Below are 24592 nucleotides of genomic sequence, written 5' to 3'. Positions count from 1 at the left end.
CAATGCATTTGCTTGTATGGAAATAAAAGCTATTAAAAGGATTTGAGCTGTATTCACTTTTTAAACACACTGCTATTATTCTGAACACAATTGTATGTGAGGCTTATTATCATTTACTATACTGCGTCCTGGGATTCACTGTGGCTGATGCTCCTCTTTCAAACAACAGCCACTGTGGATCAGAATTTGGGCCCTTACTCCCTAACTATTGGGATGCTAGTTTATTGAGCAAAAACACATATGTCATATTTCAATCTAATTCCTAATATACCTAGTTAATTTCCTGGTTCCATGTTTGTCACCATGTGTACCTACCCCCCAACTTACACAAAACTGCTAATGTCTCAAGACTAAGTTAATGCACAAATGACATAAATAGTTACACGTTCTATATATGACTCTTACCTCCTCCCAGTTATCAAGCTTGTTATGTGAGAGATCCAGCTCCGATACATGAGAGCAAAATGCAGCAATCTCACTTTCATCTCCAGCACAGTTGATCCCACAACTGTTCAGAACTAAGATACTGGGGAGATTAAGACGGTCTGAAAAGATAAACAAAAATAACTATGGAGGAAAAAACAGAGAGTAAGGTAGAAATATTACCTTTTATACAAAGCAATACCATGTACTTTTGTTACAACCTGCCTTAGTGATCCTAAGGCAAAAATATTCTAAAATCTTTATGGGCACAGGCTATCCATAGCATACATAAACTATTTTTTGCAGCATATATTTACCACTATATTTATTTTAAATAATCGAGCTAACAGCAACTTTAGTTTAATAGATGCTCACATTGTTCTGCAGTAGTAAAAGTGGACCTGTCATCTACACATAAAAACCTGCATAATGAAAGTCCTTTGCAAATGAAACATGGAACACAAATTATTTTTTTTGTTAAAACATATATACCTGTTATAAAGGTGTTTAAATATCTGAGCTGTCAATCGGATATTATTTTCCACACCTCTATGCCTCATAGAGGTGGGCCAGTCAATTACTTTCACTTTCCATTTAGCAATTTCTATATGTCACTGTGCTCCTTACATTATTACCCTTCCCTCCTCACGCTCTGTAATTGTGTACGGCACAATTAGGTCCCCCATTCTGGTGCATACACAAGATTTTGGGGGTTATGCACAATTTGTCTTAATAACAGTGTCCACAAAATGGCAGCTGCCTGCTTGCTGTGATTGTGTAATTTCAAGACTGAAGGAAACAAAATGTAATTAATAAATATAGTGTAAGTAAAGTAAAGTTTATTTTACTCGACTAACATGATAGAAAAAAATTAGGAATTATTTCTTCGGGCGACAGGTCCCCTTTAATACTCCTAAATATCTATCATGCTACTTCCCTGATAGATTCGTCAAACTACTTAAATCATTAAATGACTAACTGGCACAGTCAATCCCTTTAGTAGAGGTATGGGACCTGTTATCCAGAATGCTCAAGGAACTCTGGCTTTCCAGATAATGGACATATCTGTAATTTGGATTTTCCTATCTTAAGTCTAAAAAACCAAGTTAACATTAAGGTGTTTATTTATCAAAGCCCAAATGGTAAAAATTTGAAAACTCTAGCTTTTAGAAGAAAAAAAAACTCAAATTCTTCGAGATTTATTATACCTCGATGCTGCAAAAAGCCCAAATCTGAAAATCCGCCATCTCAGACCTGTCGAGATCCTGTATAAGTCAATGGGAGAGGCACCTATCTCAAATTGAAGTTATCGGGGCCTTCTGGGGGTTTTCGCCACAAAATCTTTTTCACGGTTTTCGGGCAAAGACTCAAAAAAATTTAGCAATTCGGGGAAAAAAACATGAAAAATGAGAGAAATTTAAAGCACTAAAATTTTGAGCAATATGGGTTTTCACTCCGTGATCCAATTAAATTGAGTTATTTTCATAATTAATGAGCTAAAATTGGGCATAACAGTTTGGTTGTGTTTTTTTTTAAATGAAATATGAGATAAATTCAGATTTTAGTAAATAACCCTCTTAATAAACCCAGTAGGCTGATTTTGGCTCCTATAAGGATTAATTATATCTTAGTTTGGATCAAGTACAAGGTACTGTTTTAATATTACAGAGAAAAAGTAAATTGTATAAAAAATATGGATATTATATATAAAATGGAGTCTATGGAAGATGGTCTTTCTGTAATTCAGAGCTTTCTAGATAATGGATCCCATACCTGTATTTTTGAGATTCATTGCAACAGGTTAATGGACACCTGCAAACTTTTTGACTGTAAATTGTTAATTAAAGACAGGGTAAGTACCCAGTCAGTGTATAGCAAGAATACAGGTTATGCTGGTGGAACCGACTGAAAGAAAAAAACGTTTGTACGCAGAGTTTATTTTCCATTAATTTCCCCACTAGACAGTACTGACAGCAAAGCAAGAGCGCAGCTCGTCTGTCTATAAACTAGCACAAAACTGCACATCTGCACTTTGCTGTTTATTTAAGGGAAAGCAAATGAAAGATAACCTTTACTAGGAAATTGGATATATTTTCCTTCTACGGCACGCATTCATATTAAGGGATGATTAATTAATAAGAAGCAGCCTCATTTAGATTTGCCTGTAATGAAACAAAATGAATCACTTTTATTAATGAAAAGACTTATTGGAGCTTCTGTTACAAGCAGACTAATAAAAAAGGAAAGGGTAATTAAATTAGCATACCAAACATGGAATTTTAAACATTTTACATTTGCTAGAATATATATTTAAAAAAGATGCTCGGTATGCTGTAATACTTTGGGAATCATTTAATAAGATATGTGAAAATATGTTTTGTAGCTTTATTGTTTACCAGAAGATGTGGCACATTAGGCAAATAAATCCACTGCAGCACCCATTGTGACAACCAAATATATTTATTTAAAACCTGAAAACAAAACAGTCACATTACAAGTAGCTATCATTTATGTTCTTCTGAAAAAAAACACAGTAAAATATAATGTAATATATAATGCTGGATAAGGGACCCTTACATAATTTAGATCACCATACATTAAAGGCTATAAAAACACTTAAATATTAAAGGAAAATATTTCAATTGGATATTGGATTCATGCAGCTTACTTACCATCGCGCACAAGCCACGGTTTTATTATTATAGAGAAAATAGTGAATAAATAAATAATAATGCAGTCAAAAACAAAGAATTATTTGCTTAAATAAGACACCATGGAAAATGCTAGTCCAGTGTTTTTCTGAATAATAGGTTTATTGATAAAAAAAAGCTCTCCTTTCACTGCAGAGTCGCAGTTATACATTAACTCCTTTGACCACTAGACAGGGCTGTTCTGCTGCAGTTATAGGAAACAGAGCCACAATGTTGCAACTCAAACATAAATGCAAAAGTGTAGAAGTCATATACAAGAAGATAACCCCTAGTAATAAATAGGATATATATAATAAAAGGCACAATGTTGGCCCAGGTGCAGCAATCCATAGCAGGCAATAAGGTCCAGTATATGCTGCCTGCTAATTGGCTGATACAGGAGACTAGACCTGCAGCAAACTTTATTACAAATCAAATTAAGAAGCATTTATTAGACAGTAGTTGAAACCAAAAAGGACTGAAGAGCTACAGAACATTAGGGTGCTGAGGGTAGGTACCAACAGCATATGTCCACAGAGCTGCATGTTTTGTACATACTAGGAGATTAAACTACAGTATTGGGAAACACAATCTTAGAACAATATTATAGAGAGCAATATAAAACTCAGATGTAAAGAAATGACACCCTTTGCAGGGGGAGTAGATCTTGCAATTGAATATTCAGGGTTTATATCCAAACAAACAGTGCTACTCTAATGTAAAGTATAATGATTAAACTTTAATTTTAGTGAAGTCCGACCAATCCTTCAAAATTATCGTGAAGTTAGTGGGATTTGAACAATGGTAAATGTTACGATTTTTCGGCCGACATCTGTCAGAAAATTGATCGGCCAGGTTAAAAAGCTTCATCGGTCCCAGTGCAATCTATCTATGTTTGCAGGGCCAAGCAGGCAGCTCCCCTTTGTTTTCCTGGCAAATGGTCTTTTTAGTTGATGGACAATCGTCTCAAGATAATTGTGGTCTCACGATGACGATCGAATCTTTTAAAAATCTTTACATCTATGGCCAGCTTTAGATATATTCATGGTAAGGAATGATCAGATCAAACCATTTAACATGTACATGGTTAAACTAGTCATATGCAACAAAGTTGATATTTGTTTATGTGCAGCTATAACATTTTTCTAAATCTTCACTTGCACATATGTATATATATACCTGTATACCCTTACTGACCTAAGAACCCACACCTCCTTATAGGAGGTAGTGAGTTGGGAAGTAAAATATATAGTGAATAAAGTACCCCCTCTTGTAAAATATAAGGATATTATAAGTTACCGAGGAGTTTCATGACCATATAAAAACACGAGGCCGAAGGCCGAGTGTTTTTATACAGGTCATGGAACTCCGAGGTAACTTCTAATATCCTCATATTTTACAACTGGGGGTACTTTATTTATTATAATACACAAATTTTAGTAAGTCATGTGACAGAAATGACATCACTACTCACCGTTTATAACTGATGACATCACTACTCACCGTTTATAAGGATATAATTTACAGGATATTCATGGCTTTTGTGTATTATACTACTTTACTGCACTGAATAACATGGCTTATGGGGCAGTTATTCTAAGTACTGTTCACCTGTGACTAACACAATAGTGTTACCTTTTTTGTGTACAAACATCAGTATACATTATATTATGCAAACTCATCACATCACTAATTCAGAAATGGTTTTCTTTCCCCCATGACATTTCAGGAGTGTCCAATAACAACTCCACTATCAATGCCTCTCCCCAGGTCTTATGCCAATCCTGCCCTGTCCTTCACTCCTTATATCCAATCAATTACTAAATCATGTCACTTTCACATAAGTACTATTTCCAAAATGCAATCATTTATCATCCATGATGCCCCCAAAATGATTATTTACTCTCAATGTATAATGTATTGACACTGGCTTACCTTCTTGAGACTGTCACCTATCCAATATATAAGAAATATTGCAGCCAGGCACATACACTAGGAGAAACAAACCCCTTATTATAAAAAACGTACCCCCCTATCCCACATAGATCCCCCCTCCCTCCCCCCCCAGCCTAGCTGATACCCCCAAACCTTTTACTAACCCCTTGGTGCAGATTCAGAGATTGGAGTTCATGGCATCTTCCGGGTCTTTGTGTCTTCTTCTGGCGCTTCCGCAATTTCCGTCCAATTTGGCGCATGCTCATGCTCATTTCAAACCAGGAAATTGCTCCAACTGCACATGAGCCGGTCTCATTCTCAGATTACCGAAGACCCGGAAGATGGCTGCCATAAACTTCGATCCCTGAATCTCCACCGAGGGGTAAGTAAAAAGTTAGGGGCATTTGCCCGGGGTAGCAGCCAGGCTGGGGGTGAGGAGGGAAGGTGGGTCTATGTGGGGTAGGGTTTTTTTTAATAAGGGGTTTATTTCTCCTTTAAGCAATCTCTCTTACACTGTCATGCCTCTGCCAGTCTCTGCACTGGCATCTTCTACCTTTCAGGATAAAACGTAAACAAATGAATGACATTCAAAGTGGTTTTAACTTGGCTCCTTTGTATGTCTATTCTATTTATCTACTTTTCAACACCTCACTCATTACCTCTTCAAATACATGCATTCAAGACTTTGCTAAAGCTGCACCCCCTTTATGGAATCCTCTCCCAAGGTCTGTTCAACATATTTCTTTAGAATGGATTAACTGATGTCGCCTAATATAGCTTCAGTATACACTATATGCCACTTCCAGCTGCTAAATGCAGTGCCACAGCTCGCACTTTGCTAACTTCTGATCTTGTCCAGAACCTTAGCCTGTTTCTTATATCCCTTTCTCTTTTTAGTTTGTATACTTTAATGAACCTCTTTACCACTTGTATCAATAATGGCATTCTTGTATGTATTTGTGTATGTAATGTATACGTTTGATTTACACACCCTTCAGTTGTATAGTGATGTGGAATATGTTTGCACTTCATAAATACTTGTTAAAAGAAATATTAATAACTTCTGATTATGCACGTTAAATAACATCTTCAATACCTTTCATAGGAGACACCTGTGGTCCAGGGGGAACGTGAACCGCAGCTCCTGGACCTCTTCTATATGGAAAGTTTTCTGGGCTGTACTTCTCACACAGGACTTGCATAAAGCTCCTTCCACAGGATGGATCCATTGTGACCTTGAAGAAGAAACACACGATAAGAGTAAAACAAGTGAAAGAAGTTGCAGCAGAGACAACTCAGAGACATATCATGAAATTATGTCAGCATAGGTACTTCCTAGTGCAGGAGAAACAATTTACAGTATGTTCCATTCAGTTACATAACATTACTGAGTTCCATTCAGTTATAGAACATTATACCGCCCGCTATATGAAAATGACAGCTGCGGTAAAGATCAGACTGTGAGACTAATGTATTATTCAGGAGATACATGTACCATTCAAATGTAAAAAGCGCTGGGAGGTACATGCCTATGCCATCTGGCCACTAAAAACTATGCTCGATGACAATATTGTATAATTTATTAAACTGAAACCTTTGCATTTGTATTCCTCTCTAAATACACTTAAATAATGAACAAGAGTGCACTTGCAAAATAGCAGATTTCCTGGGTACAAAACAAAAGACATTACTGAATATACATTAGCTCATTACTTAGAGGGCCTGTTAATATTATAGCTACATTTGTAGATGGGACAGGGCCACACAGTTGACAATGTTGCTTAGGATTTTAAGTATGTACTTGAGCACCTTTTCAGAGATAATTACATCAGCACTTGGCTATGGTTCTGGGGCTGAAGAGACTCAGAGCAATAGACCACACATTGATCATCATCATCATTTATTTATATAGCGCCGACAAGATACGCAGTGCTTTGATGTATAACAGTGTTGTCAATCAGACAGTATAGTAATGACCAGGACTGCGCATACGGAAACAGTATTTGTCTAGGGATCATTTGATCTCTCCAGGAAAGCAATGACTGTAGCATTCTTCTGTGTGTGCTTTGAGTTGAACTCCCCTAACCAACACTACAGGGCACCAAAACTTCAACCTCTATATTAAAAATGTTTTGTTTTTGTGAGTCCTGTCTCAGAGATAACCCATATACATGCAAGCACATTTATAGTCTAAGTATATTGTATAAGTGTGATTAAAAAACTACTGAGTGTAATGCGCATAGAATGCGCTCTTAAATATGAACTGGACTATACTTCTGGTCAGAATGTTTGCTTTTGTCTCATGTGGGACACCAAATGAATACTGATTGGACTGCAGAATCAACCATAGACACCTGCAAAGTCAGTTAATGTCATGCCCATTAATAAGTCAGTTTAACACTAAATCAAGCAGTCAAGTACAGGACAGGGTTTGATAAAACATGCAGAGATAGTTCTAAAACATAATGCTAAATTTTTGTTCCACAGATTATAAAATATAGATTTTCACTTCCTCAACTATGTGGTGCACCTACCTCACACATTTGTCCTGCTTGTGGTTCTATCCCTTCTACTATGTGTCACACCAGAAAGGTAATTTATGCAAAATAGGCACAGGATGAACACACTTATGCAAATTACAAGGAATAAATACATTTATTACATGTTGTAGTGCAAGCAACCGTTCGTGGGTACTCCTCCTTTCTCGAGTACCACTTCCTGTCATATTTCATATTATTTGCCTGTATTTTGGAGGAAACAATCAATATGCAGACATAAAAATGAGGGGTTTACTAAATGTGTGAGGGTTTTGGGTTAAACTGTGTATGTGCCTGTCTCTGGATTTATCATGGTACATAAAGGGCCCAGTGAACCTAGATGTTTAGATTAGGACATACAGTTAGGCCAATAAATATTTGGACAGAGACAACTTTTTTTCTAATGTTGGTTCTGTACATTACCACAATAAATTTTAAATGAAACAACTCAGATGCAGTTGAACTGCAGACTTTCAGCTTTAATTCAGTGAGTTGAACAAAAAGATTGCATAAAAATATGAGGAACTAAAACCTTTTTAAACACAATCACTTCATTTCAGGGGCTCAAAAGGAATTGGGGAAATTAAAAAACTGAAAACAAAATGTTCATTTCTAATAGTTGGTTGAAAACCCTTTGCTGCCAATGACAGCCTGAAGTCTTGAACTTATAGACATCACCAGATTCTGGGTTTCCTCCTTTTTAATGCTCTGCCAGGCCTTTACTGTTTGTTTGTGGGCCTTTCTGTCCGAAGTTTAGTCTTCAACAAGTGAAATGCATGCTCAATTGGGTTCAGATCAGGTGACTGACTTGGCCAATCAAGAATATTCCACTTCTTTGCTTTAATAAACTCCTGGGTTGCTTTGGCTGTATGTTTTGGGTTTCTCTTCAACATGAAAATGATTCTGAGATCATCCACCACTGTTGTCTTCCTTGGACGTCCAGGTCTTTTTGCATTGCTGAGTTCACCAGTGCTTTCTTTCTCAGGATGTACCAAACTGTAGATTTTGCCACTCCTTTGACCGCATGTTGTTTGTTAACAGCAAAATCTTCTGCATACAGTACAAGCACCCCCCCTCAAATCAACTCCAGGGCTTTTATCTACTTCATCCCACTGAATTAAAAAACTGAAAGTCTGCAGTTCAACTGCATCTGAATTGTTTCATTCAAAATTCATTGTGGTAATTTACAAAACCAAAATTAGATAAAAGTTGTCTCTGTCCAAATATTTATGGGCCTAACTGTATATTAACATTCAAGATGAATTATCAAGAGCATCTCCAATAGGGATTTCACCTTTCCGGTTTTGGCCCAGACAACCCGTTTTTTTGAAGGGCTGCCCGGGCCAAAACTGCCTGCCAGTTTTCCAAATTAGGAAAACCAGCAAGGATTCCCTATGATTGATGCTGCGATTAGCCAATTGCCACATAATAGTCCCGCCCCTGACAACACGACTTGTCCCGGGCATGTTGTGGCTCCTCCCCTGTTATGTCGCATCCCCGCCCCCTGCCCGGAGTCAGATCGGGCAAAAGGTGGCAACCCTACTCTCCAGACAGGGTTATTAAGAAACAAACAGCTGTTGGATTTTACTGGAGTAGCACATAACTAGTCTGTCATATAAACTAGCACACTAGCACACAAAGCCCTAGAGACAAAATACCTTTTGTGTGCCGACTAAGTCCAAGATGAGTGCACTAGTAGCATGCGGAGATCTGTAATGAGGCTATCAATACTAACTGAGCACTAGTTAGTGTTGCCGCCTGGCCAGAAGAAATTATGCTTGATTCTAATGTTATTAAAAGGGTAAAAATATAGAAATATATGAAGGTGGGCAATTTTGTTTTTAGAAAAGTTGGCAACCCCAGCTCTAATGAATCAGGCCAACTGCTGTTCAACTGCATAATAATATAGTAACTTGATAAAGGGAAGTTCACAAGCATGCATTCGAGGGGCTCAATTGACTGGGAATCCCCAGCCTTGGAAAGCAGCACCAGCTGGTCTCCTCCTTCCCTATAATAGAGTTAATGGCTCAAACACGCTCTGTTAAACAGCATTAATAGCTCAGTCAGTTATATCTATTATAAAGCCGTTTTAGATTGCAGTAACCTGTATTATTGTGATCGTGTCTAGACAGGCTTATATGAAGCATTAGACAGTAATTGCTATGGAAACGTAGATAAAGCAGACAATGGAAGCCATTACTCAATGTAATTAAACATGGAGAACACAGAAGAACATTTTTAGGACACTTTTAGATTTCATTGTCTGTGAAACATTGTCTAAGAAAAGAAAGTTTTGTGCAATCTTATATTTTACTTTCATATTTAATATTTGTATAGTAACTTTTTTAATGAAATGCTGTGTTTTGTTTTTTTATTAATTTATTTAGTCTAATTAGAGCAATTTCTTGGAAAAGAGCACTCTTGCAAAGGCTCTAAATATAACTGACTTCACTCCTCTCACCCTTTCAAGATTAAAATAGCTTTGGAGCACATTTGGATGAAGATTGCACTGGAGCAGGGCTGTCCAACTGGCGGCCCACGGGCCAGATGCGGCCCGCGACCCCCCTTCTGTGGCCCCCCCAGATGCTGTGTCTGTTTACCATATTGTTCACACTTGTGACACCTCTATTGTTTCTATCCTAAAGCCCTGTACTGTTCACACCTGAGACCCAGACTGAAACTGCCCACATTGTTCACCTGTTCACACCTTATTCAAAATGCCAATAGGGCACCAGCACTGTGTCATGTATGTAGTACATATTAGACTGATAGCTTTCCCTGTCTCCTACTCTGTTCTGCCTTCCCTCCCTGCAGAGCCGGAACTAGGGGCAGGCAGAGTAGGCGCCTGCCGAGGGCGCAATCATGGGGGTGCCTAGGGCGCAATCATGGGGGGGGGGCACACTTTTAAGGGGAATTTCCTTTCTTTCTTTTTTAAACCCTGATTTACGTGGCCTTTAATCATTTTTCAACTTTATAAACTCCCCAGCTCCCTTTTGGCAGCTGCTAGCACAGATACATATTTGTGGGCAATATCTTGGCTGCTACTTGCACAGGTAAACAGATAATATGATGGATATTTGGCTGCTGCTGGCGCAAGTACATATATGGAGGCAATAGTGTGTATTTTTGGCTGATGCTGGCACAGGTACAGATTGGTGGCAATATAAGGGATTGGCTGCTGCTGGCTCAGGAACATGGGGCAATATGGTGGCTGCTGGCACAGGTACACAGATGTTTGAGGGCAATATGATGGATTTTTGGCTACTGCTGGAACAGATACAAATTGGGACAATATGATTCTTTGGTTGCCGCTGGCATAGGTACAGATTGGGAGTAAAAATATGATGGATGTTTTGTCTTATGCTGGCACAGGTACAGATTGGGGCCTGGGGGCAATCTGAGGAATTGACTGCCATTGGCATAGGTACAAATGGGGGCAATATGATAGGTGCTGGCACAGGTACAGGGGGCTATATGACTGGTAAGGTGGGAAATGGTAATACAGGACTGGGTGGGGGGGGGAGCACTAATTGAAGCCCTTGCCTAGGGTGCAAAAATACCTTGGCCCGGCCCTGCCTCCCTGTGTGTGCCATTCTCTGCTTGTTAGGGGTTTGTTCTTGGGGTTATTAGCATTTAGAAATTGTTGTTAAGGGCCCCGAAGGTGTTTAATCATGTGTTGGGGGGTTGTTGTATTATCCACAGGGGAGGATGAGGTATATGGATTTAAGGGTATGTTTTTAACATGGCTTCAATTTTTCACATATGAGTGATGAGTGATTTCCCTACAGTGAGCACCAACCATTTGTTTTTTTGGTGTGCTGCCACCGTTAATGTGGATATGATCTTAAAAGTTCTTATGGTAATATGGGTGTGGTTTACAGTGGGTGTGGTTTAAAAGGGGGAGTGGCCAACAGTGACTTCCATTATCGGCCCTCCTCCACATAGGCCAGTAAAATTTTGGCCCTCGGTACCACAGAAGTTGGACAGCACTGCACTGGAGCATTGGTGTGGTCCTAAGGGAGTCCTTGCAGCATAAGTAAATTGTTGGCCCAGGCATAATAATAAGCTCAGCCTTATTTGGCCCAAAACATGGTGGCCAATTTTTTAAAGGACATGTAAACCCTATATTTTCTTACCGTGCATATAAGTTTGGCACATCTCTCCCACCCAAATGGCATAATTTGCACTGCATATATCTCCTCTGTTTGGCAGCACCATCACATTTTTCCAAAGCAAATAGCTTTTGAACCGGCGACCATTTTACCTCAAGCACACAATCAAGAATGCAGGCTTACACAGGCAACTTATTTTGATAAAAAGTTCTGTCTGAATTGTAATGGTTAAGCAGAGTTCAGGAGCAGGGCTGGAACTAGGGGTAGGCAGAAGAGGCAGTTGCCAAGGGCGCAACAATTGGGGGGTGCTGGGAAGCTACTTCTTCTGCCTACCCCTAGACTGGACCACACATGCATGCACATGTGCGTGAACGCCTCTTAAAATGGTCATACACAGGCAGTCCTTTAGACCGATTCACCATCTTATCTGCCCGTTTGTGGGGGCATCCAATGGGTCTCCCCAATCGATATCTGGCCAAAAATCGGCCCGATATTGATCGGGCAGGTTTGATTTTTTCCTGTGATCGAGGACCCCATCGGATAGTTGATGCAGTCCTACGATCCGTTAGTGCCCATTTCCTTTGTATAATCCAATTGTTTAGCCCTAGGCCCGAACGTTCGGATTAACCGATATCTCCCTGCTGTTGGTGGGCATATTGGGGAAAGAATGTGTAAAAGAAACGGATCCGCACACACACCGATTAGTGCAGTCGGGGATTATCCCCTTTTATTCAGCCACGGGGATTATCCCCTTTTATTCATGATGGGAAAAGAAGGCGTGGGAAGTTGGGTTTAAATGGGTGACTGCACAAATAATTGTATCCTGATGAAGGGTGGGTGTTCCCCCCCGAAACGTTGATGTTTGGTGGCTGAATAAAAGGGGATAATCCCCGACTGCACTAATCGGTGTGTGTGCGGATCCGTTTCTTTTACACATTGGTTGCTAAGGGACCCGGCCGGGTCAACGGAAGGAACGCACCACCAGCTTGCAGGATTGGTGAACTACAGGTGTGCGGTAGGAGAATTACATTGTAATCAAATATTGGGGAAAGATCCACTCGAGATTTCGTTTTTTAGTAGAAAGCCTTTTGTATCTCTAATCACACCCAAAAACATGGACCAGCTCTACAATGCCAAAATCATTGGAAAAAAAAAAAAAGAATTCTCACTTCAGCCAAAGTATACTCTTCCTCAAGTGCAGTAATAATTAAAGGGGTTGTTCACCTTCCAAACTTTTTCTCAATTCAGTTGTTTTTAGATTGTTCCCCAGACTTTTTTCAATTACTTTCCATTATTTATTTTTTAAGTTTTTTCCAAAATCTAAGTTTAAAGGTGAATGTTCGTGTCTCTGGTGTTTGAGTCTGGCAGCTCAGTAAATCAGGTGCAGACTCTGAACTGTCACAATTTTGCAACATTGAGTTGATACATTTCTCAGCAGCATCTCTGGAGTATTAGCAACTATTGTATCAATTCTAACAGCTGCCTGTAATGAAACCCAGAGATTCTGCTCAGCAGGGACAAAGATAAGAAATGTATCAACTAAATGTATCCATTTAGAACAGTTTACAGGGTCGGCGACCCCCCTCAAAGAGCTGCTTCAGAAGGAGAGAAATGACATTTTACACTTCAATATTAGAAAAACCGTCACACATAGAAAATAGAAAGTAATTGGAAAAGTCGTTATTTCTGGTGATCTATCTGAAAACAACTAGTTGTTTGAAGTAAACCACCCCTTTAAGTAAATACTTTTATGTTTCATGTTCAGGTATTTACTTTGGAAAATTTTCAGGAACAGATATGGAACCTGTTATCCAGAGTGCTGGGGATTTGGGGTTTTCCGGGATAACAGATATTTCAGTAATTTGGATCATGTAAATATTAAATAAACCTAATAAACTAGTTTTGCTTCCAATAAGGATTTGTTATATCTTAGCTTGGAGCAAGTAAAAGGTACTGCATTATTATTATTATAAAGAAAAAGGAAATCATTTTTAAAAATTTGGATTATTTGATTATAATGGAGACTATGGGAGATGGTCTTTCTGTAATTCGTGGCTTTCTAGATAACAGATTTCCGAATAATAGATCCCATACCTGAACATATGACAGTTTGCAAAAAAAATGCATGATGTGTAAAGATTAACCTGTGTCACTGTGAGTGAATTCCAGTGGTCCAAAGGGAAACTATACACACATACAAGTTCTAAGACACAAGTCCCTGGCCATAGAGCTTTATTTTTCATGGCTAAGATGTAGCATTTATTCAAAGGATTTGTACACTGGCAGTTTCATGTGACAATGTATTACCAACATGTCAGATTGAGATATCTTTATTTTTAAGGAGATTCTGACTGAAAAGAGGTTTATATAGACAAAAACACATGGAATGTGTTAAAAGGTCAAATTGAGCAGCATTATCTGCCCCTGTGGTCTTCTGTTTTCATGTGTGTAAATTATGAAATACTATTTCGAACAGATGTGTGAACTCTAAAACCAGCCTACAGTATTTTTATAATAAACTATTTGGTAATAAAACATTTCATATAGACATTATAAAAATGTTTATCACGTCTATGCCTTCTCAGACCCTCCATCCCCAGTAGTCACTGGGTCTGCTTTACTATAGTTTAGCTCCTAACTATATATGTTCCAATCCTATTGGCTTGGCATGGTCTAGGCAGCATGCTAACATCTATGGGGCAGATTTACTAAGTGGCGAAGATTGCATAAAAATGTGAGGAACTAAAGCCTTTTTTTAACACAATCACTTCATTTCAGGGGCTTAAAAGTAATTGGACACAGACTCAATGGTTATTTCATGGGCAGGTGTGGGCAATTCCTTCGTTATTTCATTATCAATGAAGCAGATAAAAGTCCTCGAGTTGATTTGAGAGGGGGGGGGTGCTTGAATGTGGAAGATTTTGTTGTGAACAGACAACATGCAGTCAAAGGAGCTCTCCATGCAGGTGAAACAAGCCATCCTTAAGGGCTCTTACACATGAGCGTTTTTACCTGCGCTCCCCTGCGTTCCGTTTTTTGGCGTTCAGCCGCAGGGGAGCGCAGGAATAGACGCAAGTCATTATTTCAAATGGGGTTGTACTCACTCAGGCGCGTGTAGGCGCCGAACGCAGGAAAAATGCAGCATGTTGCGTCTGAACCTGCGTTCGGTGCCTACACGTGCCTGTGTGAGTACAGCCCCATTTGAAATAATGACTTGCGTCTATTCCTGCACTCCCCTGCGGCTGAACGCCAAAAAACGGAACGCAGGGGAGCGCAGGTAAAAACGCTCATGTGTAAGAGCCCTAAGCTGCAAAAACAGAAAAACCCATCCGTAACTGCTACAATATAAGGAGTGGCAAAATCTACAGTTTGGTTAATCCTGAGAAGAAAGCACTGGTGACCTCTGCAACGCAAAAAGACCTGGACGTCCACAGAAGACAAAAGTGGTGGATGATCGCAGAATTATTTCCACGCTGTAGAGAAACCCCTTCACAACAGCCAAACAAGTGAACAACACTCTCCAGGAGGTAGGTGTATCAATATCCAAGTCAATCATAAAGAGAAGACTGCATGAAAGTAAATACAGAGGGTGCACTGAAGGTGCAAGTCACTCATAAGCATCAAGAATAGAAAGGCTAGGTTGGACTTTGCTAAAAAAACATCTAAAAAAGCCAGCACAGTTCTGGAAAAACATTCTTTGGACAGATGAAGCCAAGATCAACCTCGACCAGAATGATGGCAAGATATAAGTATGGAGAAGGCGTGGAATAGCTCATTATCCAAAGCATTCCACATTTCTATAAAACATGGTGGAGGCAGTGTGATGGCTGGGGCGTGCATGGCTGCCAGTGGCACTGGGACACTAGTGTTTATCCATGATGTGACACAGGTCAGAAGCAGCCGAATGAGTTCTGAGGTGTTCAGAGACATACTGTCTGCTCCAATCCAGCTAAATGCAGTCAAATTGTTTGGGAGGTGTTTCATAATACAGATGGACAATGACCCAAAACATACAGCCAAAGCAACCCAGGATTTATTAAAGCAAAGAAGTGGAATATTCTTGATTGGCCAAGTCAGTCACCTGATCTGAACCCAATTGAGCATGCATTTCACTTGTTGAAGACTAAACTTCGGACAGAAAGGCCCACAAACAAACAGCAACTGAAAGCCTCTGCAGTAAAGGCCTGGCAGAGCATTAAAAAGGAGGAGACCCAGAATCTGGTGATGTCCATGAGTTCAGGCTGTCATTGCCAGCAAAGGGTTTTCAACCAAGTATTAGAAATGAAGATTTTATTTTCAGTTTTTTAATTTGTCCAATTACTTGTGAGCCCCTAAAATAAAGTGATTGTGGTAAAAAAGGTTTTAATTCCTGACATTTGTATGTAATCTTTTTGTTAAACCCACTGAATTAAAGCTGAAAGTCTGCAGCTCAACTGCATCTGAGTTGTTTCATTTAAAATTCAATGTGGTAATGTACAGGACCAAAATTAAAAAAAAAAGTCGTCTCTGTCCAAATATTTATGGGCCTAACTGTACAACCTATATGTACCCACCCTATTCAAATTGACCTAAGCGTAAGAGTACTTATGACGTTTCGCTAGGCAGAAATTAATGCTAGCGAAAGTTGCCTATGAATTGCTGATGCTGACTAATTAACTCTAAAAAAACGTCCCCATCATTCGGCTGCTGAGAAGCAACTTTGCATTTTAATGAATTAGCGTAGTGGTAACTAATTTATGCCTAGCGAAGTGGAGCCAAGTGTGGCTAAGCCTTCACAGGCAAAAATTGCCCCTAAGACTTTAAAGGAAATATTCAGTTCCCACTTTGCATCTGAAGTGAAGTAAGCACTTAAAAGTCACACAATGTGTATTTCCAGTTGGTAGTTTGCGTTTAAAGGAGAACCAAACCCTTAATTATAAAAACCCCTACACTACATAGACCCTCCTCCCTGCCCCCCCCCCCAGCCTAGGTGTTACCCCCGGTAAATGCGCCTACACCATACTAAAAGTTCATTTAAAAGTGAACTACACACTATAAAAATATATCACATAAAACAGCTCATATATAAAACCCTGCTTCATCTAAATAAACCATTTTCATAAAAAATATACTGTTCTAGTAGTGTGTTTCATTGGGTAATCCTAAATAGAACATTGCCACAAATGCTTGGTTCCCGGGGACACAAACAAATCAAGGGTACCCATACATGTTAGTTCACATGAGTTAAGTTCTGTCTTTAACTTCCACACTTCTTCCTTTTAAGTTAGAGTGGCAGTTTTTATGGTCAGGCGATCTCTGAAAGAGCACAGGGAATATCATAAAATGGTGGCTCAAGGTAAAAGATGTAAAAGGACAAAATGTATTGATATCTATATTCCAGTTTGGTACAATTCTTTAATAGGCCACTTAATGTGATATAAATTATCTGATGGTTAAGTATTCATTCTGGGGGTATAGTTTTCCTTTAATTGTTTTTGTATATTGTGTCTTATGTATGTGTGTTAGAGCACACCAGGAACATACTTTCACATCAGAGTCTATACAAAAAATAGCGAGCACCCAACCTTCATTTGTCACTTTATGACACTATGTCAGTATACTATACACCAGGGCGACTCCAGAGGAAAGTTATATCTGTCCCTGTAAATATAGCAGAGCCGTCCCCGCCCCAAGAAGTTACTTGTTGTAACTCTGTACAATTACACAGGAAGAGATTGCTTTTGGTCGGCTGGATACACTCAGCAAAACAGATTAAAGGGTAAAGCAATTTGCGTAGGGAATGTAGACAAAGGCACTGCAAGGATACAGTACTTTATGATGTAACCTCAAAAAAATCACATGCCAAGAAATTGCAATCAAGCTCTGTAATTAACCCCTTCCCTGCTACATAAAGCTAGCACTGGTGTGCACGGACAAATCATTTCTATGGAATTGAGTCTGTTCCGTTTTTGTTTCAGCCTTATTTGAGAGTAAACACACTGAGAGAGACAAGGAACAACACACAACAAACTAAAACACATAGAGAAGAAAACTGCAAAATTACGATTATAAAAGCTGCAAACCAAATAAGCAACGTGTTTTCTCTTATGCCACCTCCTTACTTACCACGTTCCAGGACAAAACCTCCATCCAGGACCACATTGTTACAGTAAAACTGTGTTACTGTGTATAGTGTAACTGTTTATTCCCTGTCCTGACACAGGAGAAACTGCCACAAAAACATACCACTTTCCCCTCCTGTATACCACCGCTGGAGGCTGTGTTTTGATAGCTGACAGTTGGAGAAGACTGAGAGGTGGGACACAGTCACAGAGCTGCTATGGAGAAGCAGCAACAAGTCAACAAATCCCAGGTTAGACTACTGTTTATCTGCAGAAAGTCTGCAACAGGGTTAGGTATAAGTCCTCCCCCAACTCCCTTTCTAGGCTAATTAAAATCACAGCTGTGCTTCAGATACTAAGCAATTGTAAAAAGGATTTTTCTGTATAGGAATGAAAGTACAGTAACAAATACAGAGATGTGGAATACAGATATATTAATAACAACCCCAATTCGTGTTAACTACTTGAAATTCTGCCTGATATCTGCATATGTTATTCCTCACTGGTACATTGACACATACTGGATAAAGGCATGGACACATGCATACCTCCAAACATTTTGGAAATAGAAAGAGGGACAAAAAAAGGTGTTGAAATTTTTACACAATTTGACAGTGTATGAAAATGTGAACACTTTTCTGTGGTTTTTATGTGTTATTACAGTTTTGCTAATTAAGGTGAATTGCCCTTTAAGCTGCAAGTCACAGTTTCCCCAAGAAACCTGCTTATCTTAAATTGTTACAATTGTTTCTTTGCTTAACTTAAATTGTAACAAATGTATCTAAGTGCACCTGCCACATATTCTGGGCTCTCTGCCAAAAGACAATTAAGTTTTAGAAACACTGTATCTTTTTCTTGCAGTTAAGTGCAGGAGATCAAAGAGAAAGTTGGGACATTTTAGTAACTATCCGGGACTGCGGGTTGAGCTGTCAAAATCGGAACTGTCCCCCCTGCGAGAAACGGGACAGTTAGGAGGTATGCAGATGAGCGTTTATTTCTGCACTCACCTGTGTTCAGTTGTAATGCGTTCAACTGCAGGAGAGCACAAGAAGAAATGCAGTCTATTCAATCATAGGAGCCATACTCACACAGGTTCTTGTAAGTGCCAAATGCAGGTGGAATGCAGCATGTTGCTTCCGTGCTATTGAATGTATTATAACTGAACAGGAAAAATGCTTGTCTTTGTAAGACCTCTTACCATGCACTATAATGTTGAACTACCTACTTGCAGTACCCCAACAGCCAAAGCCTGCCTCAATAATCAATTTAACATATCCCTTGCAGCTGCTTGGGATGCATTACTTGTTTTACTAATTGCTGGCTCTGCTTCATACTGAAGTAATAGTGTGACGATAATATTTTCCCAGGAAAGGTTAGGGGATATACATTAACTATTATTATTACTTGTTCAATAATAGATGTATGCTACCTAATTATTAATAGTACAGGCGCCTGTACAATACAGCCTGAACAATAATTCAGGCTCCAAAGCCACTTATGCCATTTACATAACAATCAATTAAATGAGCTAAAGAAACTGCACCGCCCACCTAAATTCTGTTTGTTGGTGGCAGTTAATGGCAATGTGGGCAAATTGGCTGTCATTGGTATATTGGTTGTAGAAAATAAACTTTTTAGAACTTACCAATCTTTACTTGGAAAATAGTTTCATGATATGGTCACATATGACCACATCAGTTATCTGGGACTAATGGCCAAATGCTTGGATACTTGGTAATCCACAGCAAAAAGCAATCATTTGCTTCTTGGTTAAAGAGGCCAGCTATGTATTGGACAAGTTAGTCATTGGGCAGGTTAGGAAATAATTTCGGATGAGCATCAGGACACTGATATGGTGCTCTCTTAAAGGAGAAGGAAAGTCTGTTAGCACTTGGGGGTGCCAAATGTTAGGCACCCCCAAGTGATTGTATTGACTTACCTGAAAACCCAGGCCGGTGCTCCTATCGGCAGGAAACTGCGGATTTTTTCGTCCGATTTTCATGAATTTTACTTTTTCCCGGGAATTTCCACCCAAAATCTCAGAAAACCCAGCGCACATCAAAAAATCATTGGGACTTCTACCATTGACTTATATGCAACCTCGACAGGTCTGAGATGCCGGATTTTCAGATTCTGACTTTTCCATCCTCGAAGTTTAATAAATTCCGAAAAATTCATGATTAGTCAGATTTTATTAAAAAAATTTAAAACTTTTTCGTGATTTTTGCATTCTGAGTTTAGTTAATAACTAATAGTAAATAAATACATATATATATATTGCAGCAAATGCAGTACTGCTTATAAGATTTAATAGTAGCCTCAAACCATCTCCATATAGTTCTTTTACATTCAATCAGCAAATAAAATCAGTGAAGAAATGAAAATGTCTTAGCAGGGTGTAAACCGAAAGGCGTCAGTTTACTAAGGCACAACAAGCAGCAATAATAGTCTGCGCCAGAAAAAGCACCAGAAAATTTGCAAGAGCAAGTTTACTAAAGCACAAGCACTTCTGTCATTGCGAATATTCTGGCGAACATATATATTAACACTTATTATCATACTTGTTATCACATTCATGCTACGTAAATTGTCTCACAAGGTTTACTAAAGATTATTACCAGAATTGTCACCAAATATAGACAAAATTGTCATAAATTTTTATCGCCACCCAGAGAGTGGCATTATGTGATAAAAAAGGCAGAAATTTTATACTAAAAGTTTTTTAAACATAAGCAATGAAAATTACTGATTGCACTGGGGAAGAATAATTTGTATAAATGTATTTTTAGTGAGTTTAAGAAAAAATAATATAATGGGAAAATAATTTATTCCGGATAGTACTTAATTGGTAATAAGTTAATATCACATTTTAAACTGGCAATAAATACTATTTTATAAACTCATATATATATATATATATATATATATATATATATATATATATATATATATATATATATATATATATATATATATATATATATACACACACACACGTATATATATATATATATATATATATATATATATATATAAATTACACAAAGTTTGACCCCAGCACTCCAATATAAAACCCTAAGAGAAACCTATTTTTGCACAGCTGAACTGTAACTAGTAAAAAAGACACTTTTAGTTACAAAGTTTGTACAAAATTTGCATAAGCTGACGCGCCCCGTCAAGGCAGTGTCCATGCGTCAGTCCTACCTTTTTCACTTAAGTAGGACTGACGCATGGACACTGCCTTGACGGGGCGCGTCAGCTTATACTAGTTACAGTTCAGCTGTGCAAAAATAGGTTTCTCTTAGGGTTTTATATTGGAGTGCTGGGGTCAAACTTTGTGTAATTTGTTTATCAAGCCTCACCCACGTGCACCCAATAAAAAGGGATGAGCTGCAGTTTATTGTGTTTTATATATATATATATATATATATATATATATATATATATATATATATATATATATATATATATTTTAGTCCAAAATGGTGCACTCGCAACCTGTCGAACAACAGCTGCCTGGGTGCTGGTAAAAACTCACTCCAAGGACTTGTTAGGTGAGGGATCATGCAGTTAACCTAAATGAGCGCCAAATTTGTCTCATCTCAGTTTAGTAAACATTCGAGCAGCGTTAATTTTGTCGCAAGAATATTCTCAGCGATAATTAGGGTTGCCACCTTTTCCCAAATGGTTTACCGGCCGGTAGGGGGCTGGAACAAAAAGGGGCGGAGAGTGCCGCCAAAAGGGGTGGGGCATTGATGCATAAGGGGCATGGCTACGGCACCAAGATTTTCAGACGGGGGACAAAGTCAGAAAAGCTAAGTTTACAGGGGATTGGGGGCAGGCCGAGGGGTCTTTTTGAAGGGTATTACATTGCCGGTAAATTTGTAAAACTGGCCTGGCCTTGGCAGGTGTTTTACTGGCTAGGCCGGTAAAATACCAGTCAGGTGCAACCCTAGATAATGGGCGATGGGTTATAGACAATTTTAACGTTCATTAGTAAACAGACCCCTTAGATTGCAAAAACATAATGCAATACGTATTAGACTCTATTTCAATAACACATCACAACACCCACATTGCTCCTAATGTACATAATGTACACCCAGTCCCAAAGCAGCCAAAACTGAACCAAAGAGCTTACGCAATCATCCCCCATACACCGGCTGTAAAAAAAGTACCATACATATATTCTAGAGAAGGCACAAGAATGTACATCCAACAAATAACACTGTCTGCAACAGGGCACTACACACAGCTAGCAGCACCAGTAGATACAAAGCCCACAGAGTGCTTGAATGTGAAATACTTCTGTAACCACATAGCAACAAATTCTTTGCCTTACACTCATACAAACTTTCAGAAAACACACTGACCATACTACCAGTATCCTGACATTTCCATGCAGTAACATACATTAAAACTCTCATACAATCAGTGGAGGATGCTGTCACAATCTTGCACACAGTCACACATGTCAATATAATGTCACGCTACCCCCCTACAATCATTATTCTACTGTCATACTCAAAGTCAAGTGCACAGGCTACAAACCTGCACACAAACTCTCTGATCTATAGGCAGCCCACTGAACTGTCACACTAGTAAAAAATCAGCCTGTTGTCACATTCAAATACTGTTAGCATACAGCTTTTCACTTTTACACACTCAGCAGTGTGGTCCCTGTCAAACAGGTAGGATGTAGGCAGGTCTAATAACTAAATGAATTCATTCAGGGGCTGGGCACATGATAAAGTCTGATTTGCTCTTTGCATCACAGTATGCTGATTTAACAAATACCTGATCACAGTGAGAACACTGCACTGACAAACAGTATACATACAGATAATGAAGCCAGGACACCCCATAGTCTATTCATTAATGCTCCAGTCCCAGGCTGTGCTCTTCAGGACCTTTAAGAAGTCATTTTAACCCTATATATACCAGTGCAGCAGCTATATGCACACACAGCTGCAGATCACTGGTTACATTTAGATAATATATAGTAATAACCTCTAGGATGCTCCTACCTTAGTAATGTCTGATTGAGAAGCAGGCAATAGATAACCTCCACCAAACCTCACTCTAGTGCAGGCACCACAGGCATTGGCTCTGATTAATCATGTGATACACGTGTCTGTAACCAATGCACTCTGGGTATTGTAGTTTTTCTTTCTATAGAAGCGTATCATCTACAAATTCCTAACAACCCTAAAAGTCGCGCGATAAGATTAACATTTACAGAGTGTTCAATATTTAAAACATAGAGGCTTGGTAAGCATTTAAATAAGGTTCTGTAAAAGAGTCTATAATTCCCAGAGTGCATTGGTTTTCAGTGTAAGGTTACCATACGTTCCTGTACCACAGGGACCCGTTTCAAGACCTCCTGCTCCGTGGCAAATTAAACCTGTGAAACGTCCCCGTGAGCTGTCATTAAGATTAAAAGTCCCTGTATGCCTTTTCTATCCCCGTGTAACAAAGAACCCTATTGATTGAAGAAAATGTCAGTCAAGGCTGCATGTAGCTTCCTGATTGGTTAAATATAAATGCCCCCGCCCTTTGTACTGTACAAACAGAGCTTGGCTGGCTGCAGTGCAAAAGGCAGACGCTACAGCGGATTGCAGAGTGAGCATCACATATTGTCTGCTGTTTTCAGACTGACAGCTGCATTAGATCTCCATTGTTCTCTGTGTTTATGCTGCAACCCCAATTAAATTAGGGTAGAACTACATGGGCGATTTAGGTCCGATTCGATGCCACACAACTAATGCACGCTGCGACTACATCCGACATTCCTACTTAAGGTGGCCATAGACGTAACAATTACGATCTTTCTTGGAAAAGATCTTTCCAAGAAAGATCGTTCGTTTTAATACACACGTGTAGAGCTGAATCGTCAGATATACAGGTAGATATACGGGAAGAAACAATAGAATTCTACCTGTATCTGACGATTCAGCACTAACAATGGCCAATGTTTGGGTGCCTTCCAAGGCACCCGATCAAAATTTTCCGTCCAGCCCGATCGACAAGCCGACCGATACCCAAGTCTTCTGTCGATATCAGTTGGCTCTTTTTCCACCATACACGCAACGAATATCGGACGAAAATTCGTTTCATACGATATTATCTGTGCGTCTATGGCCACCTTCAGGGTAGGACTACGCAATCGCGCCGCACAAAAACGCCTGTGTAGTCCTACCCTTACCTTATTTTCGTTGCATTCAACTTGACACCAGCATTTCATCACGTGGCATCGAATCGGACCTAAATCGCCCATGTAGTTCTACCCTAAACTGCGACCCCAAATAGACGTCACTATAGTCAGGGCAAAGTACGTGCCGGTATAATTCCTACACAAATTATATTGTTGATCTGTTAGTTATATTAATCCTAGATTTGGCAGTATAATTACCAAATAAAAGAAATAATGAAAAATGTGACTGAAGACAAGCCGCCAGTATAAACACTAAATAAAACATAATGGGCATCTTAGACTGGACAGTATCATTACTGAGGGAATTAAGTAACAAGCATATTAACCCCAGAAATGCCAGTAAAATGACTTCTAAAAATGCATAATCAGCATATTAAATGCAAACATACCAGTATAATTACTAAATAAAATGGATAATGGCTATATTTACCACAGTCATAGTAAGTTAGGCTGAAAAAAGACACACGCCCATCCAGAGGAAGGTAAAAAGAAAAACTGAAGCCTCTCCAATTTGCATCGGGGGGGAATTCCTTCCTAAAGGTGGCCATACACGGATAGATCCGCTCGTTTGGCGATGTCG

General features: G+C 39.1%; 1 protein-coding gene across 8 annotated transcripts in view; it reads right to left on the bottom strand.

The window, feature by feature from the left end:
* tbcel.S (tubulin folding cofactor E-like S homeolog) overlaps positions 1-23261 on the bottom strand; it is a 44428-nt gene extending 21167 nt beyond the window's left edge. The window contains exons 1-3 of one of the 8 annotated variants that reach the window (XM_018227792.2): positions 22826-23261; positions 6145-6283; positions 406-545 (exon numbers count right to left, since the gene is read on the bottom strand). In XM_018227792.2, the coding sequence (XP_018083281.1) occupies positions 406-545; positions 6145-6277 (273 nt within the window). In that variant the 5' untranslated portion in view covers positions 6278-6283; positions 22826-23261. Of the gene's footprint in view, positions 1-405; positions 546-6144; positions 6284-17802; positions 18070-18805; positions 19039-19443; positions 19541-19737; positions 19899-22638; positions 22785-22825 lie in introns of those variants that run through there. The other 7 variants (XM_041571337.1, XM_041571336.1, XM_018227795.2 and 4 more) reach the window with 7 other exon arrangements.
* Positions 23262-24592: the final 1331 nt, after the last annotated feature.

This window comes from Xenopus laevis, chromosome 7S, assembly GCF_017654675.1.
Source record: "Xenopus laevis strain J_2021 chromosome 7S, Xenopus_laevis_v10.1, whole genome shotgun sequence".
In the NCBI taxonomy this organism is placed as follows: domain Eukaryota; kingdom Metazoa; phylum Chordata; class Amphibia; order Anura; family Pipidae; genus Xenopus; species Xenopus laevis.
This window is presented reverse-complemented; position numbering and strand designations above follow the sequence as displayed.